Source organism: Egretta garzetta, unplaced genomic scaffold, assembly GCF_000687185.1.
Source record: "Egretta garzetta isolate BGI_Z169 unplaced genomic scaffold, ASM68718v1 scaffold169, whole genome shotgun sequence".
NCBI lineage: Eukaryota > Metazoa > Chordata > Aves > Pelecaniformes > Ardeidae > Egretta > Egretta garzetta.
This window is the reverse complement of record NW_009260798.1, coordinates 262,655-279,342: the sequence shown is the minus strand read 5'-3', so window position 1 is coordinate 279,342 and position 16,688 is coordinate 262,655. Positions and strand designations below refer to the sequence as shown.

The 16,688-nt window shown below is 43.1% G+C and overlaps 1 protein-coding gene across 1 annotated transcript in view; it reads left to right on the top strand.

Moving 5' to 3' along the window:
- The window catches only part of CFTR (CF transmembrane conductance regulator), an 81,185-nt gene that overhangs the window by 56,193 nt on the left and 8,304 nt on the right, over nt 1–16,688 (top strand). The window contains exons 22-23 of the mRNA XM_035902191.1: nt 6,118–6,360; nt 9,963–10,118. Of these exons, the coding sequence (XP_035758084.1) occupies nt 6,118–6,360; nt 9,963–10,118 (399 nt within the window). The remainder of the gene's footprint in view (nt 1–6,117; nt 6,361–9,962; nt 10,119–16,688) is intronic.

Below are 16,688 nucleotides of genomic sequence, written 5' to 3'. Positions count from 1 at the left end.
AAAGGCGCTTCTGTACACAAGCAAATAAGAATAGCTTCATGGTCTCGAGATAATGAAACTGCTTCCCTGGGTGATGCAGATGTGTTATTTCCCACTCTTTGTATTTTCTACACTTAACGCTTCCCTCTTTAAAGACTTTTACAGTTTGGTTACAGGTGTCCTGCAAAGGCTTGCATGTGTGCCTGACTTTGCTTATACACTAGTTTTTTCTCAAGGGCTATTTTGAAACTCCCCAGAGAACCAGATTGGCTAGAACTGACACATCACCATGTGTCTCCAGTTACAGATATGCACGCACCGCTCTAGATGACATCATTCTTGCCTGCCCTTGAGCATCTGTGACATCCATGCTTACAAGCCTGCGCACAAGCACGCTTGAGTGTATAGCACATTTATAGGTGGCAGTCTTTGGTTGTCAGATAAGCTGGAGGTTCCTGCAAGTGGTTGAAGCCCATATCCAAAGCTGTAGCTGCTGCAATTAGTATGTAATAGTAAGCTTGTGCTGAGTTGTTTTACAAGATATGCAAGGTGTGGGACATCAGTGAAATAAATGCAAGGGCAGGAAGGCAGGAGAATAGGGAAGCAGGATCATGTGAAAAAGGAAAAAAAATGTACTGGAAGAAATACTGGCCAAACAGATGGGTAGGTGGCAAATTTGACTTTATTCCACACAATCTCCTTCTTGAGCTTTCTGTGACACTGGCATACATATTGAAGATATCTCAGTTTCTAGGTTGGATTTTGGTTTTACATACACAGATATTCTCTTTGAAGCAATTTCTGTTGAACTGGTTTGGCTTTAACTGAAAAATCCCCATTGTCTTGTAATACCCCATAATGGTTTTGGCATTTCATTCTCTACAGCCCTGATATTTTATCTGCTCTGTTTTGGTTTGGTGGTTTTTTTTTTTTTGGAACATGTGGTCACTCTGACAGCTATCCATTGTTTCATTTAAAGCTACTAGTTAGGCTAGATTTATCTTTTCACTTTGATCATTTCTTCTAATATTCCTTTAGCTGGTTTTCAGTCTTTTTCTTATCCCTCCAGGCAGTCTTGTAGTATTTTTAATTTTTTTCCTTCTGAAGGAAATAGAAAATAAGTTTTCCAGTAAGTGCTGCTTTCACAGATAAGCATTGGCTAGTCCCAGTGGACTGGTTTAATGCTTTATAACCTCCTCCTTCACTGATGTGTATCCTGCAGTAGCAGCGCTATAACTAGGAAGGACAATTCCTTTTATCAGGGCAAGAGAAAATGCCATGCTTTTACTGTTGCCAAGATTACTTATGTAAGGAGATATAAAAAGAATCCCCCAGAGAGATATTAAAACTACACTTGCTAAACCTCACAGTGCCCCACCCTGTACATCAGGGATGCTGAAGAATTAAAGTAGTACATGGTAAAGAAGAGGACAAAAGAAAAAATTAGGACTCTGAAAAATAATGGTGATTTTATGGCTGGGTTTCATGCTTTTATTTTCCCATGCTATTTCACCTGTGCAACTGGTTTGTTTTTTTTTAACTAGGACATGATCTTAATATGCTTTTTACTACTGTCAGCAGAAAACCTGAGAACACTTTTAATTTCCTAAGTTGAAATAGACTAAATACTTGACTGTAAAATCTGCATCAGAATGACAGTTCTCCAAGTGAGGTGTTGGTCATCTGGAAGGGAACAGAATCAAGAAAATCTGTTAGAACATTTCCTTTTCTGCCTGCAAAGCAGTGTGAGAAAGAGCAAAAAAATCAGCACAAGTTTTGACATGAACAAAATATTTCATTTTTGCAGTTTGGAAGAGGAGTATATGTCCTATAAGTGCACCCAAAATGTAACAGCAGAAGATGTGAAACCTCAGTAAAACCGTATGGGCCGCCTGCATTGACCCAGTTTTTGCAATGACTTAATGCACAGGGGTTTTTTTTAGGACACGAGCCATCGGACCAACCTCTTACAGGATCTCTCAGTTGCACATTGCGCTTTCCAGACAGCGTGTTTTTGAGGAGGTGGTTTCTTGCAACATGGTCACTGTATGCTATGAGTGTCTGGTCTGGAGAGGGTAACTGCTCTCTTTCTAGCAGAAGAGAACATTGGGCCTGATGAAATTAATTGTATTAGATTAGTCGTAAAAGAATTACTTCTTCCACTTTCTGGAAATATACATTACATAATTATATTATGAAACCTTCAACATTAAGAAGAGTTTAAGTGATATTAATGAGAAAGTAGATTAATGAATTTGTAATGTTATTAAAATCTCAGTAAAATACAATTAGGCAATGCTAAAAATAGTGTATTATGCTCTAGACGTTTTTAGATGAAAGTAGTAAATATACTCCCATATTCTAAAGCATCAGTTAGAGAACGTGAATATAGCAGGCGCATATTCCCATTGCTGATGGGAATAATAGATAAGAAACCTGCTGTCACCTACACTATACCTGTCATTATGAATGACAGAAGATTTCTACCTGTGAAAGGAAGAATGGATATCTTTGTAAAACGTTACTGACATTTATGCTACATTCTGCCCAGATCTAAATCATAATGCAAATTACAGAACCAGGAAAGCATCTTTCTGAATTGATTTAAAGTATTAAGCTGTCTAAAATATCTGCATATGTGATGTGACTGATAAATCTGTCAGGGGAGTTGGGACAGAGATGAAATTTTCTGTTGTAAGAGAAGGCTCTTTGTCCAGCTGGCTTCACAGCAGATTTTAGTTAGCATGTAATGGTAGGATCTCTCTGTCAATTAGACAGAATCCCTGCCTGTACAAAAGTTCACAGCTCTTTGATGAAGCCAAGAAAGACCTTCAATTCTGAAGAGGTGGTATTTCTAAAAAGATAAGATTTCTGAAAACAAATATACCACCAAACACAGATTAAAATAAGTGCATGGTCCTCATTGTGGGGATTTACTAAAAACAGTCAGGCAGGAAGAAAATTGTCAGTCTGATCTAAGGTCTTCCCGTTTGTATCACCAAAATAAGATGACATTCATATATCAACATGATGATGACCGTGCTTTTCTATCTTGCAGAGCGGCTGAGATGCAAATTGTAATTGATAGGCTTGGGTGTTAGCATGCTTTTCAAAACTTCTGTTACAGCTATGTGTCAAGATGCTGAGATGTAAGCAATTACCCCAGTATTTCCTTGCATTAGAGATATATATATTTGTTCCCACATGGAAAATTCACCTAGCTATTTCAATCTGGATCAAAAAGGAGGGAAGAAATGGTAACATATCAAGTAGAATCACTTCGCAGAAGGAATTATAAAAGCAGTTTAACAAGATCAAAGATGTACAAAGGGTTTTCCGTAGTGCCACTAACAAGAGAGATATTACTGGGAATACAGATTAGAGAACAAACACTAATAATAAGGTCCAGATACTCCTGAATGCAGTAGCTATGAAGGTATCTATCTGTTTACTTATTTATTTTGATAAATAATTTCTGACCAAAAAGAATTTACACTATCTTATAGTTTACTCTTGTTGTTTACAAAGGTCAATTCTGGTAAAATGAGGAATCTAGTTAATTAAGTTAGTTGGTCTAAGGTGCTTAGGGACTTGAATGTAGACTAAGGTCACATCTTCTTCAAGTGAGGGGCTGAAATTTGTTTCCTGCATGGCAGGAGAAAAACAGTAGGAAATTTTGGAGACTCTAGGACTACCAGGATGAACAACAACCTCCAAAATTATATTAGAAATTACAACATCCACAAAATGGATTAGTTAACCAAAACAAGCTATGCATTGGAGGTCAAGAAGCAGACAGAAAAGAGAGACTTGACAAAAATCAGAGGTAAGACTTGCAAATGGCCCAAACTCTGGATGAATACTTGATCTCAGTTTTCAGTAAAAGGACAGTGTTTAATCTGGGGACTTGACAGTGAAGCACAAGGTAGAGATGGGATTTACAGTAGCTGAGGTGAAAATTATATGCAAAAACCAACCTAGCTGTAGGCACATAGCTGAAGCTCCTAAGTTAGAATCCTGGTCTCCCTAAATTTCCTGTGTAGTCCACAGAGGTACACATACATCACCCATGACTCAGACCATCTAAAATCAGAGTCTTCAACTAAACATGACTGGGTTCTGCAGTTGGGCACTTCAGTCAAACATGTGAAACTGGGCTGGAACATTGCCACCCTGTGCATGCAGACCAGGTGGGACCAGATGTCCCATCCTAGGGTTTGGGAAAAACTGGCTGAGAAGCTGGAGATCTTGTAAAGGCCACTTTGAATTAATCCACCAAGCTGGCAGTGATGGTGACAGGTGATAGAAAACAGCTGCCACTTTTGGTTAAGAAGGAGAAATGGGAAGTCACTGATGCCACCATAAGTGTGGTAGTCTGATGGCAGCAGTCTTTAGAAACTAATTTAAAGAAGTAATCAAAGATGCAGTGCTTACAGAGTGGATTCACTCAGGGTTGCTGACATTAGGGTTGCATCAGACTAACCTGGTAACTGTGTTCGATGATTCATTTTCCAGACAAAAGTAATGTAGTAGATCACATTTGTCTTCAGGGAAGCACTGGCTGTGGCTCTGTTTCAGAAATTATATAAATGAAGGAGATCAGGATTATTACAAGAACTGTAAACTAGTTAATGAGTTGGACAGAAAGGAAATGGCATTAAGCTGTAAGTATTAAGCTGTAGGGAGGCTACTCAACAAAGATTAGATTTGTGACTGAGCCAGTTTTAATCTTTTTTTAATGCTCTCAACAAAGAAAAAAAAATTGTGTTGAAGAAATCTGCCAAAGGCACAAAGCTGAAAGGCAATATTAGCATGAAGGATGCTGGGAGCTGAAAGGTATTAGGTGACCTCAAATGCCTGATATAAAATAGATTTCAGCAGCCAAAGTGTAGGCTTGAATTGAGGGACTGCTAAGAATAACCTCTGTTGTAAGTAAGGATCTCCTTGGTTAGAAATGGCTAAGATGGAGGAAAGCTTGGCTGACCACTGCTTGATCAGAGGGTGACTGCAAGATGTGACTGTGAAGAAAGAGCATATGATCCTAGGATGTGTTAATTGAGATATTCATAATACAGATAGGAATGTATCAATGCCTTTGTACAATGTCCTTGTGAAACATCATCCAAAATGCTGTGTACATTCTGGCCAGGCAGGAAAGGGTAATTTGAAGTGGGATGTTTGGAGGAGAACATATGTTAAGAAAGAGGCTTAAACCTGGATTTTCTTTAGTCCTGGAGAACAAAGGGTGACTGGATCTAAGGTAGCCCTTCATAAATTAATAGGGAAAGCAGCTAGAAAAATAATATTTAGAATTTTAAATTAATTAATCTACGAGAACAAACTGGTCCATAGACTTAAAAATATGTTTTCTGACCACCTGAGCAGGGAAGTTCTAGTGAAGGAGGTGAATTAACTATTTATTAATTGACCCTTGAACCATTAAAAAAAAAAAAAAAGATCAAGAGGATCCCTTCTAGCCCCATGCTCCTTTGAAAATTCACCAAGACTAGGAGCTTCTGCCTGAAGTTCATGAACTACAGGACTTGATTTTTTCACCCAATATATATAATTACAGATACAAAATTAATTATTGTGGAACTTCCTACTAATTTTTTGGTAAAAACTATTGATAATTTCTCACGAATACTCAGGTATTAATGTCTGATGATTGTTCCTCTTTGCTTGATGCTACTGCTTTACATCTTTCAAATTCCACAGAGTCTGCTGCTCTTTGGAGATCAATGATTATCCAAGGAACCGCAGGTTTGGGGTTGGGCAACCCCCTACAGGAGTAAGGAGTTGAAGACTCCAAGATTGCTTTCGTGATCATACTTTGTTTTCATAAATACAGGTCATCTACAGTTTTCAAAATACATTTTTAAAGGCAGAGAGAGCTATTGTGTCCATTTAAAAAGGAAGCAAGTGGAATCACATGTTGGACCAATGTCGGTAGTACAAGAGCAATAGAATCTAGAGCTTTATACAAGAAGCATCCTACCTTTGAAAATTATATCATGGTATAACATACACAGAAAAGAGACTCACTGTTCTGGCTAGGAATTAGGAATAATTTGATTTAATTTGTTTTGATAGCTAAGTATTAGTTACAATTAGAATACTGTTTGTTTTGATTCCTAGATGCGGTCTGTCGGACGAATATTTAAATTCATTGACATGCCAACAGAAGAGATGAAAAACATTAAGCCACAGAAGAAAAACCAGCCTTCAGATGCCCTTGTAATTGAAAACAGGCATGTGAAGGAAGAGAAGAACTGGCCATCCGGGGGCCAAATGACAGTGAAGGACCTTACGGCCAAATATGGTGAAGGAGGAGCTGCTGTGTTAGAAAACATTTCCTTTTCAATAAGTTCAGGGCAGAGGGTGAGACACCATTTTGTTGTGTTTGATCTGACTTCTATTAAGCTTAACTATAGAAGTGTCATTATGAACCTATTCATTGACTAAAGAGTAGGCTGAGTTCAGAAAGGTTTTGTAACTGACATTGTTGCAAAACAAAGTAATCATCTAAAGCACCTGAAGAACAGAAATGTCTCATGTATCTTCTTAAAAAGAGCTCATCTGCAGGATTATTGGCTACAAACAAAAAGAAAAGGCAAGGGAAATCTGCCACAGTCCTAGAAAACTTGAGGCTATTTACACCTCAGTAAAGCACAGTGGGGATGTTTGCTGGCCATGAGGAGCAGAATATACTGATAAAATCGGTATGCAGCAGGTCCCCAAGTTGTATTCCTGTGCCTGAAGTCGTCCGCCTTCTCCTCCTGGGGAGAGGGAAGCTTGCTGGGGAGCGCAGGTGCTGGGGGCAGCCTGACCCAGGTGGAGCAGGGCACGAAAGAATACCGGCCGCCGTGCCAAGGGGAACGCACCGCTGGCTCCGGCGGCGGGAGGGCGGAGGTGCTGTCTTGCCCGTTTGATGAGGGCTCTACGCCACCCCGAATTATTATATAACAAACCATAAACAGCTCTATTCTTTAGTAGATTGACAAACCTCTAATTAACCTTCATGCGTGTTTGGGGTTGCGTTCAAGAAAGAGCTTTAGTTTCAGGACAGCAATTAGGCAGAGGTTTAACACTTTCCTTTAAGGTTATGTTGAAGGATCGTCCTCGGTGGGGTTGGAAGAAAGGCTCGCACAATTTCCTGAGCTGGAGCCATATGGATGAAGGGGGGGGTTTAACTCTCCCACATAGATGAGAAAACAGGTTCAGTGATGGCTCCCTGGCCTTGCCATGAGGCAGCTCTTTGCTCTTAGTTTGGATAGCACCAGTGTCTGCCAGGTTTAGTAGATCTGTCTTGGTTTACATGAACTGAATGTTTCACCTACTAAGTTTGAGGCACCAAAATTTTGAAACTGTGGGTCTGGCTTCCCATAGCACCATCCTGGAACCGCTCCGCCTTTGGCATAGAGGCACCTGTGGTTTCTGAGGCATGGAGGTGCAGGTGCCACTGCTGTCTGATGGATTTACTTCCTGGAAAATCCCTTGAAGCAAAGGAGTACGGAAAATGAAAGATACTTTTGTACTGTACAAGAGGGGGCAGAGCAATTAAAACAAAGATCCTTTTTTCAATGGCTACGATTTAGGGACTCGATCCAATTTCAGTGATGAACCCTGGGCTCAGAGGTAGCATTTCCAGAATTGGAGTGTACTCCTTAAACTGGAGAGGATTTGTCTCTGCCCCATAGGGAAACACATGTAAAACAAACAGGAAAGGGGAGAGCTCTCTGCTGAGGGAGTCAAAGAGAAGAGAAGAGAAGAGAAGAGAAGAGAAGAGAAGACAAGACAAGACAAGACAAGACAAGACAAGACAAGACAAGACAAGACAAGAGCCTATGTCAGTCAGAAGGGACATACAACGATCATCTAGTCCAGCTGCCTGACCAGTTCTGGGCTGACCAAGTTAAAGCATGTTATTTAAGGGCATTGTCCAAATGCTTCTTAAGCACTGACAGGCTTTGGGCATTGACCACACCTCTAGGAAGCCTGGTCCAGTGTTTGACCACCGCCTTGGTAAAGAAATGATTTCTAACGTCCAGTCTAAACCTCTAGCCTCCTCCCAACTAAACAAGCCCAAAGCCCTCAGCTGCTCTTCACATGATGTGTCTTCCAGCCCTGTCACCAGCTTTGTTCCCTCCTCTGGATACATCCAAGGACCTTCCCATCCTTCTTAAATTGTGGGCCCCATAACTGCACACAGCACTCCAGGTGAGGCTGCGCCAGGGCTGAATCCAGGGGGATAATCACCTCTTTTGGCCGGCTGGTTGTGCTGTGTTTGATGCCCCCCAGGATGGGGTTTGCCCTCCTGGCTGCCAGGGCACACCGCTGGCTTGCACTGAGACTGCTGCCCGCCAGCACCCCCAGATTCCTTCCTGCAGGGCTGCTCTCCAGCCGCTCCTCTCCCAGTTTATACTTGTGCCTGGTGTTACTCTGCCCGAGGTGCAGAATCTGGCATTTGGACATGTTAAATTTCATCCCACTGCTCCAATCTCTCTAGATCCCTTTGCAAGGCCTCTTGTCCCTCCAGAAAGTCAACAGCACCTCCCAGTTTGGTATCATCAGCAAACTTGCTGATGGTGCATTCAACTCCTGCATCCAGATTGTTGGTGAATACATTGAACAGAACTGACTCTTGAATTGAGCCCCAAGGAACACTGCTGGTGACCGGCCACCAGCCAGATGTAGCCCCATTCACTGCACCTCTTTGAGCTCTGCCCTTCATCCAGTTCTTCACCCAGCGCACTGTGAAGCCGCTCATCCCACAGTTGGACAACTTGTCCAGAAGGAGGCTGTGAGGGAGAGTATCAAAAGCCTTACTAAAATCCAGTAAAACTGCATCCACCTCCTTCCCTTCATCCACTAGGCAGGTGACCTTATCATAGAAGAATATCAAGTGAGTTAAACAGGACTTTCCCTTTGTGGACCCATGTTGATGCTGGCTGATGATTGCATTATTGTTTAAATGCCTTTCAGTAGTATGCAGTATGATTTTCTCCATAATTTTTCCAGGAACTGAGGTTAGACTAACAGGTCTGTAGTTCCCTAGGTCTTCCCTCATGCCCTTTTTGTAGATTGGAATACAGACCCACCCAATCAATAGATTGGGTCAGTGCAACACAGCGCAGACCTCTTACCTGGTTCGGAGGCCTGAGGCACTGTTACCAAAAGGCTTCTAGGCAGCAGGAAGAATCCCCTTCTTCACCTTCCCATGTATATTGTCACTGAACAAAAGCAGCCCATGCTCAGACAAGACATCATTAACTGCGTAGAACCCAGCTGTTGGAAAAGGCGTTTGCTGGCGGTTACTGCAGATATTGCTTGTTCCCCCAATATGTTGCTGCTATCCCACGAGAGAAGCACAACACGTAAAATACCCCTTGTGTATTATTTTTCTTCCCAAAAAAAGGTAAGGTAAGGAAAGGCAGCACCAGCTGGGCAGGTTGAGGACTTGCATTGCTGCTTGGGGGTGGGCAACGGCATGGGGTGTGTGCTTTGACCACTGCCTCAGGCCCAAGCTACCCCACTACAAATTCTTGGCCTGATCAGAGTTAGGCCCTCTATTTTCAATTACATGGAAATGGAGTAGCTTAGTAGTGTGATTCAGGTGGACTCCCTACTTGGTTTTTTGTCTGCTGGAAAGAGGGCTTCATAGCAAAAGAGAGGGGAAAGGCACAAAGAGCTGGACAAATCAGTACAAGATAATATATAAGCAAATTTCTGTTCTTCAGCTAAGGGCAGACTAACGGATTTTTCATCTTAGTTAATTCTAATAAAACAAAGAAGAGTCTGGCCCAGTGTCCCATTCAGCCCTTGCTGTAGGCTTTTATCATTCCCAAATGAATGACGTTTGCTATCCCATTGAGATCCATTAGGATTGTTCTCCACTGTTGAGATCTCTAAGTGTTTCTGCCTTGGTCTGTGGTTAATATGTGAGCAGTATTAAGTGCTTGCTTTTATGATTTGCATTGCAGGTGGGCCTTTTAGGAAGAACTGGTTCAGGAAAAAGCACTTTACTTTTCGCATTTTTAAGACTGCTGAATACAGAAGGGGATATCCAGATTGATGGAGTCTCCTGGAACACGGTCAGCGTGCAGCAATGGAGAAAGGCATTTGGAGTGATTCCTCAGGTAATGAGATTATTGTATATATTTGTGCCTTTATTTTCTTTGGTTCTATATCCATATGTGCATAGGTAACCTTCAAGCTGGAAGTTAGTTGTTCTATGCTGAGAAACAGAAACGAAACACAAATATTTTGTGAAAAGGGGAGTGGGGTGGATGGATGGATGGATGGATGGATGGATGGATGCAATGATTCACAGCAAACACTACTTTTTGAGGGTTTCTATGCCACTTGCACAAGAACTCTTCTAGAAATGGGAAGGTACAGCACACTCAAACAGAAGTCTTCGTAGCCTGCTTATCCCCACACCTCTGAAACAGTTTGCATGATCCAAAACAAGATAGTGCCACTTGAAGAAAACAATACAGTCAGTGGTGTTCTCAGCTGCTGTTTTCTAAAGCCCTACATCACATAGTATGGTTAACATGTGTATACTATACATTGCCTGTTTTCCCTGACAGGCTGGTAGCAGAATTACTGCATTTCTCTTATTTTACGAGACCACTAGCTGATCCCCAGCTTGGGCTCATCACTCTTTTAGCTGTTACCTGGTGCATGTATAAGGGAACACTTTATGTTATTTATGCTCGCAGCAGTCCCGGCATATGGGAAGTAATACCATTTCAGAGATGAAAAAAGAAGCAGGTCCTCACATGGGTTTAGGCACCCTAATACTCTCAAATAACTGGAGCAAGAGAAATTAAACCTAGGGTTTCTGAGTCACTTGCCAATGTCCCTGCCACTGGAGCAGCGTCCTACATTAGTTACAGCTCTGGATTATTGTCTCAAAAATGAACATTATTGGCTGCATGCAGTAACACTAAAAAGTTATCACTCACTGTAAAGTTAGGAATGAAAACTGATGGAATGTATAGTTTTAATGCCATGTTTTGTATTTTTATTGTTGAAAGCTGTCAGTCCTTTCCAACAACACTGGTACAGGCCTAACATATGTTGGCCTTCTCTTCTTTGAAATCTATAGACTGGATAGTTCTTCGGCTGCTAAACATAAACAGTCTTTTCCATAACAATGTTCATTCCTTTGGAAATCCTGTGAGTGTGGCAGAATAATTCACGTAACAATTGACTGCAGTCTCACCAATGAGTCACTGGTGGTATCGGGAGGCAGAGGGACACCAGCTGCAGATCAGCCAGCCACGCTGCAAGGGGACATGCAGTCTGTCCTGCCTTTATCCATCCTTGAGGGGTGGCTACTAGCCTTGGAGACTGATAAGTATGGTTTGATCCTTGGTCACCCTGGTTGGGCCATTCCTTGGGTGTCAAGGATCTCCTTTTGACTGTCAGTTGTCAAACCCTTGTTGTGCTATTCCCCCTATCCCATCCCCATTGTAAAGGTGTTGCCAGCTGCTTTCTGTGCATATCGGTTCGCTCCCAGATAGTCTACTGGCTCAGAAAGGTGATAACTGTCTTAGAAAGGTGGTCAGCTCCAGTGAACATATATGTGGTATAATGCTGTTGTGCACTGACTACATGGGATGCTTTAAAATAGTTGGAAAGACTCTGGGACAGCCAGCTGATTTAACTGAAAAAATATGCCATCAGGTTTACATTTTCAAAATAGTGGTTTTCTTTTCCATAGCCACCATAGCAGAGCAGAGGTTTGTCTTCCCTTTCACCCTCCGCTGGGTATGTAGGCTAAATTCTGCTTTCTACCATAATACAAGAAACCAAACTAATTGAAGTGAAGTCACTGGTACAACTGTCACTCAGTCACTATATTCACTCCTGATCTATTTCAGTGTCATGGAGGTGGGATTTAACCCCAACTGAGTTGCTCCTGACAGCACTGTCTTGGCTTTGGTAGCTGTTAAAAGATGCTGAAATGTTCATGCTGGAAACGCAATGGCTTTGATTTTGAAAACACAAGAGGGACTCAAAATTCAATTTTTCTACTTAATGATCAGTTTTGAGTTGTGATAGCTTCCCTTCCAAAAATGTTATCCCACAGCAGCCTGAGTGGCATTTATTTAAAGTAGGCATGCAAAGAAGGCGTGACTCTCTCTCTGTGCATTTGCACAATCATGCTCTGAAATTTCCTCAAAGGTAGCAATTTTTAGCACTTTGTCCTTGCCAGAACAGACCCTTTCTTCACTGCCAAGTTACACCCCCAACAAAACAGAACCGAGAGAGCAGTGGCGAGTCCGCTGGTTGGACTTGTTTCTTGCCTGAGCTCCACTGACAGCATGGTTGGCCACAGGCTGCCTGCCGAGCTGAGGCTTGCTTGGCAAGCTGCCCTCTGACAGCTGACCTGTCATCACCCTTTCTGTCCTCTTGTCAACATTTTCACGGCTATCTATTCCTGTAAACTTTCATTTCTTTGTTATTGCTGGTTCAGTTCTGCAGCGTGAGTGTTGGTCACAAGTGTGACAAAAAAGTCACCCCTTCAGACTGAGGCAGCTGTTGCAGTGAACTGCAAATGCAGCTGCATCTGTTTAGTTTGGAGGACAGGATGGCTATATAGGATGAAGGATGCTTTTACCAGTACAAGTTACGTTTCCATTGGGAAATTTTCCTGATGTAGCTACACAGACAAATATAACTTTCTGTATCAGAATGGGCTTCCCTGCTTCTTCCCACAGCCATCCTCTCGCTCTCAGCACTTTCTTCCTTTGGGATGTGGTTGCCCAGCAGGGTTTCTACGTCCCATCTCCAGCTGTCCTTGGGAACACATGGACCAAGGAGAAAACAGAAAGCTTGGTAACAAGCAGAAGCATAGAATCGTTTAGGTTGGAAAAGTCCAACTGTTAACCTAACCCTGCCATCCCACCACTAAACCATGTCCCTAAGCACCTCATCTACCCATCTTCTAAATACCTCAGGGATGGGGACTCAACCACTTCCCTGGGCAGCCCGTTCCAGTGCTTGAAAACCCTTCTGGTGAAAAATTTTTTCCTAATGTCCAATCTAAACCTCCCCTGGCACAACTTGAGAAGAACTTGAGAAGAGACTGACCCCCACCTCACCACAACCTCCTTTCAGTTGTACAGGATGACAAGGTGTCCCCTCAGCCTCCTTTTTTTCAGACTAAACAACGCCAGTTCCCTCAGTCGCTACTCACAGACTTGTCCTCCAGACCCTTCACCAGCTTTGTTGGTCTCCTCTGGACACACTCCAGCAACGCAATGTCTTTCCTGTAGTGAGGGGCCCAAAACTGAACCCAAGTAGCCTCCTTGTCCCGGTGAAAAATATGATTAATAATTCTCACAGCTGAGTGCTCACTGTAGAGTCACTAATGGTACAGAAAACATCGTCCTGCAGCCATTGGCAAAATGCAAGAGACATTTATTACACAAGCAGCATAACTTGCCCTTCTGCTAGAGAGGTGCATTGTTAAGTCATTGTTAAAATTACACATTTAGTTCAGTTTGGAAGTCCCTGATACATGGATCAATGCCAAAAAATCCCAGCCCTCCATTCTCTGGAAGGTCACGGGAGTTGCCAGCCTGTTTGTGTGCTTCAGCTGCAGCTCCTGTCCCAAAGCCTTGCCAAAGAACTGCACATTATGCCTCAAAAGTTCCCACATTCAGAACAAAATGAAGTTTTCACCAGCACTTTCCCAGCACAGAAGAGAAATTGCACATGCCACCCTGCCATTGCCGGCAGAACAAAGGGAGCCTTTTGTTCTTTGCCGTCCACCTACAGCTTCAGAATGGGGAAAAAAAAAGTTGCCTTTCCTTTCCTGGGAGGCTGCCCTACTGCAGCACATGGATATTTGCCATTTCCAGGAGAGGCTTCACTAACACATGGAGAATGGAGCTCTACCTGAGGCATGCTTCCCTGTGAAAACTTTCCAACGCTCTCCTTCTCTTTCTTACCTCTAAATCTCCCAATTTAGAAGAAAAGAAGTGTTTTTCCTCCATGGGAACTTCATCGATGTGCACCTTCATAGCAGACACAGCATCCTAAAACACTGCCGTCTGCTCCACGCCGGGAATGCTGGAATGGCCTGTGGGGTGCTCAGGGATCCCACTGAGCCGGAGTAAAGGCACAAAATCCTGTTTCTTTCAGTATCTCAAATCCAGCTGTCAGCGTGCTGCAGTGGCGTGGAGGGGTAAATCACATAAAACCCGTTTCCCAGAGTACCTGCAAGGAAGTGCCCTCCTGTAGCTCCTCATGGGTTGGGGCTGCTGAAGCACAGCCTGACCACAGCGCTGCTCCCGCAGGAAGTTTGTCATCCCCATGCACAGCAATTACTCCGGCAGTAATGGGCTGTTTGATGTATAATCGCAGCCCATCACCCCTTCTTTCTGGGCAGTCCTCTCTGACTCTTCTGCAAGAATTTCCCCACCACATTTCCAGGGTGAGGACATCCAGCTGTATCTGATTTCAACACACTGAAGCTCTTTTGCATACAGGCCCTCATACTGGTCGTATCCTGAAGTATGTAATAGAGTTAAATTGAGAAAATGCCTTCAGAAATTTGGCTTTAAATGGAGAACAGGAGACATGCAGCCAATTTTCCATTAAAATAAATGTGGAGAGACCTGAGACCCATAAAGTGCTGCCAGCTCAAAGGAAGGGGATGACTTCTGGTGTCTTCTTGGCTGTTATTCCACTGTATCCTGGCAGATCTCACACCGTTTTCTATGTGTAAATACTGCATATAGAGTTAAAATGAAACTTAGCATGAAGAACAAGATAACTACAGTTTGTGAGACTGCCAGCTGACAAAAAAAAAAAAATCCAAACACTTTTGCTCCTTTGTTTTACTTAAGAAGTGAAATTTCGCAACTTTTATCTTGGTAGTTGCAATTTTTTAGTAGCTATCTTATTTTGTTCATTATATCTGTCTGTCTCTCTGCCTGTCTGTCTCCAACGCTGTTTTCATCACTTCTCATCCCCTTCGGGGCTGTTTGCTTTCGGAGGTCACAGGGCTGGCTGCTTTGCAGCGTGCCGGGGCTCTCCTGCACGGTGCAGCCCGCCGAGCAGTGCCGCTCCCCGGGGGTGGTCCCACCGAGGGCCCCACAGAGGCTGGGTTCCTGCAGGGCATTGAGACGAGTCAGTGTCACCGTAGTGGGGAGCATCCGCTGCACCAGACCCATGCACAGAACGCCTGGGGACATTAATTAACAACCCCACATGCTCGTTTTGGGCAGTATATAGGCTGTTTTCTGCATCATGGGTTCTGCGTTGCTGGGAGCACAGCACTTGTGTTTACCAGGAAGCTCTGTGGAAGGCAGAGGTTTTAGCATCTTCAGGAGAGAACATTGCAGAACTGGTCCCCAAAAACTTGCAGAAGGTCTTCATTGCTCCCACCCTCTTATTCTTGTCTGTAAATATTCTAATGTCAATGTAAAGTCAAAGCGAGCGGCTGTGTGGTGTGCTTACTTGCCGGCCGGGGTTAAACCACGACATCCCTAAAGGACACTTAGGAAGATGAGACCTCTAACTATGCACCTACCACTAAAGCATTCACACAGCAATTTGATTTTCTTTCCTGTTGATATTGTTGCCATAATACATACGAAGCGGAGGAAGCTACCTGGAGGTTGTATTGCTGTTTCTCTTCTCTGCGCGTGGAGCTGGTGTCTGGTTCCAGCTGATGTTGCGTTTGTTCTCCAGCCCTGGGGCGTGTGGCAACAAGGGTCCGTGGGTCTCGCTGAGGACTTGCACGAGGGTTGTCTTTCATTGAAGCAGCAGCTCCTCCCAGCCAGGATGCTCTCGCTCCTTTAGCAGCCTCTTGTCAGCCGATCCTTTACTCTTCTGTATGTGTTTGCTTAGGTATTCCAGGGTCCTGGTTCTTCACATAACACTTAAATCACTTCGGAAGCTCATCGCTGCAAGCTGGGTGTAGCCCACACCGTAACCAATATGCAGAGGCTCTGGCCGCTGAGGGGTTGATTTGCAATATTGGGGGTGGTCAGAACAAAAACCCAGCCATATTTATATTCCCGAGTGTTTTGCTTGTGATTGGATGTCAGGTCTGAGAAACTCTTTGTTGGATGATCACACCCGTTATCATCCCGGGTGAATTTGAACAAGTGACTGAGAAGGAAATGGTTCCAGATTTGCTGCCAGTCTCCCCAGCCATCCATTCCCCCTTCCAATGTTCTTCTTATTTCTACTTCTTCCATATTTATGAATAACACATAAGGCTATGGGATTCACTTTTGTGTTTCATAGAATCATAGAATGTTTTGGGTTGGAAGGGACCCCTAGAGGTCATGTAGTCCAACCCCCCTGCAGTGAGCAGGGACACCACTAACCAGATCAGGTTGCTCAGAGTCCCATCCAACCTGGTCTTGAAAAAAAAAAGTGTTTTTCACTTTAGACTTCTAGCTTTTAAGATTTTGGGTTTTTTTGTTTTCTTCTGCTTCTTTTTTAAGTGGAATCTGAACTGCCCATGTGACTCACATGATATTTACTCAAGGGAAGCCTATGTGGTTTCTAATGAACTGGGAGGAAAGAAGGTGTTGAAATGGAGAGAGAAGTACCAGAATTCAGGACAATAAAATATTTACCTTGTGGAAAAAAATAAAAAGTACTTTTGGGAATAGCTTGCTTTTAGTGCCCTGCCTTCTTGAAAGCACAGTTACTAGGATTAACAGCAGTTT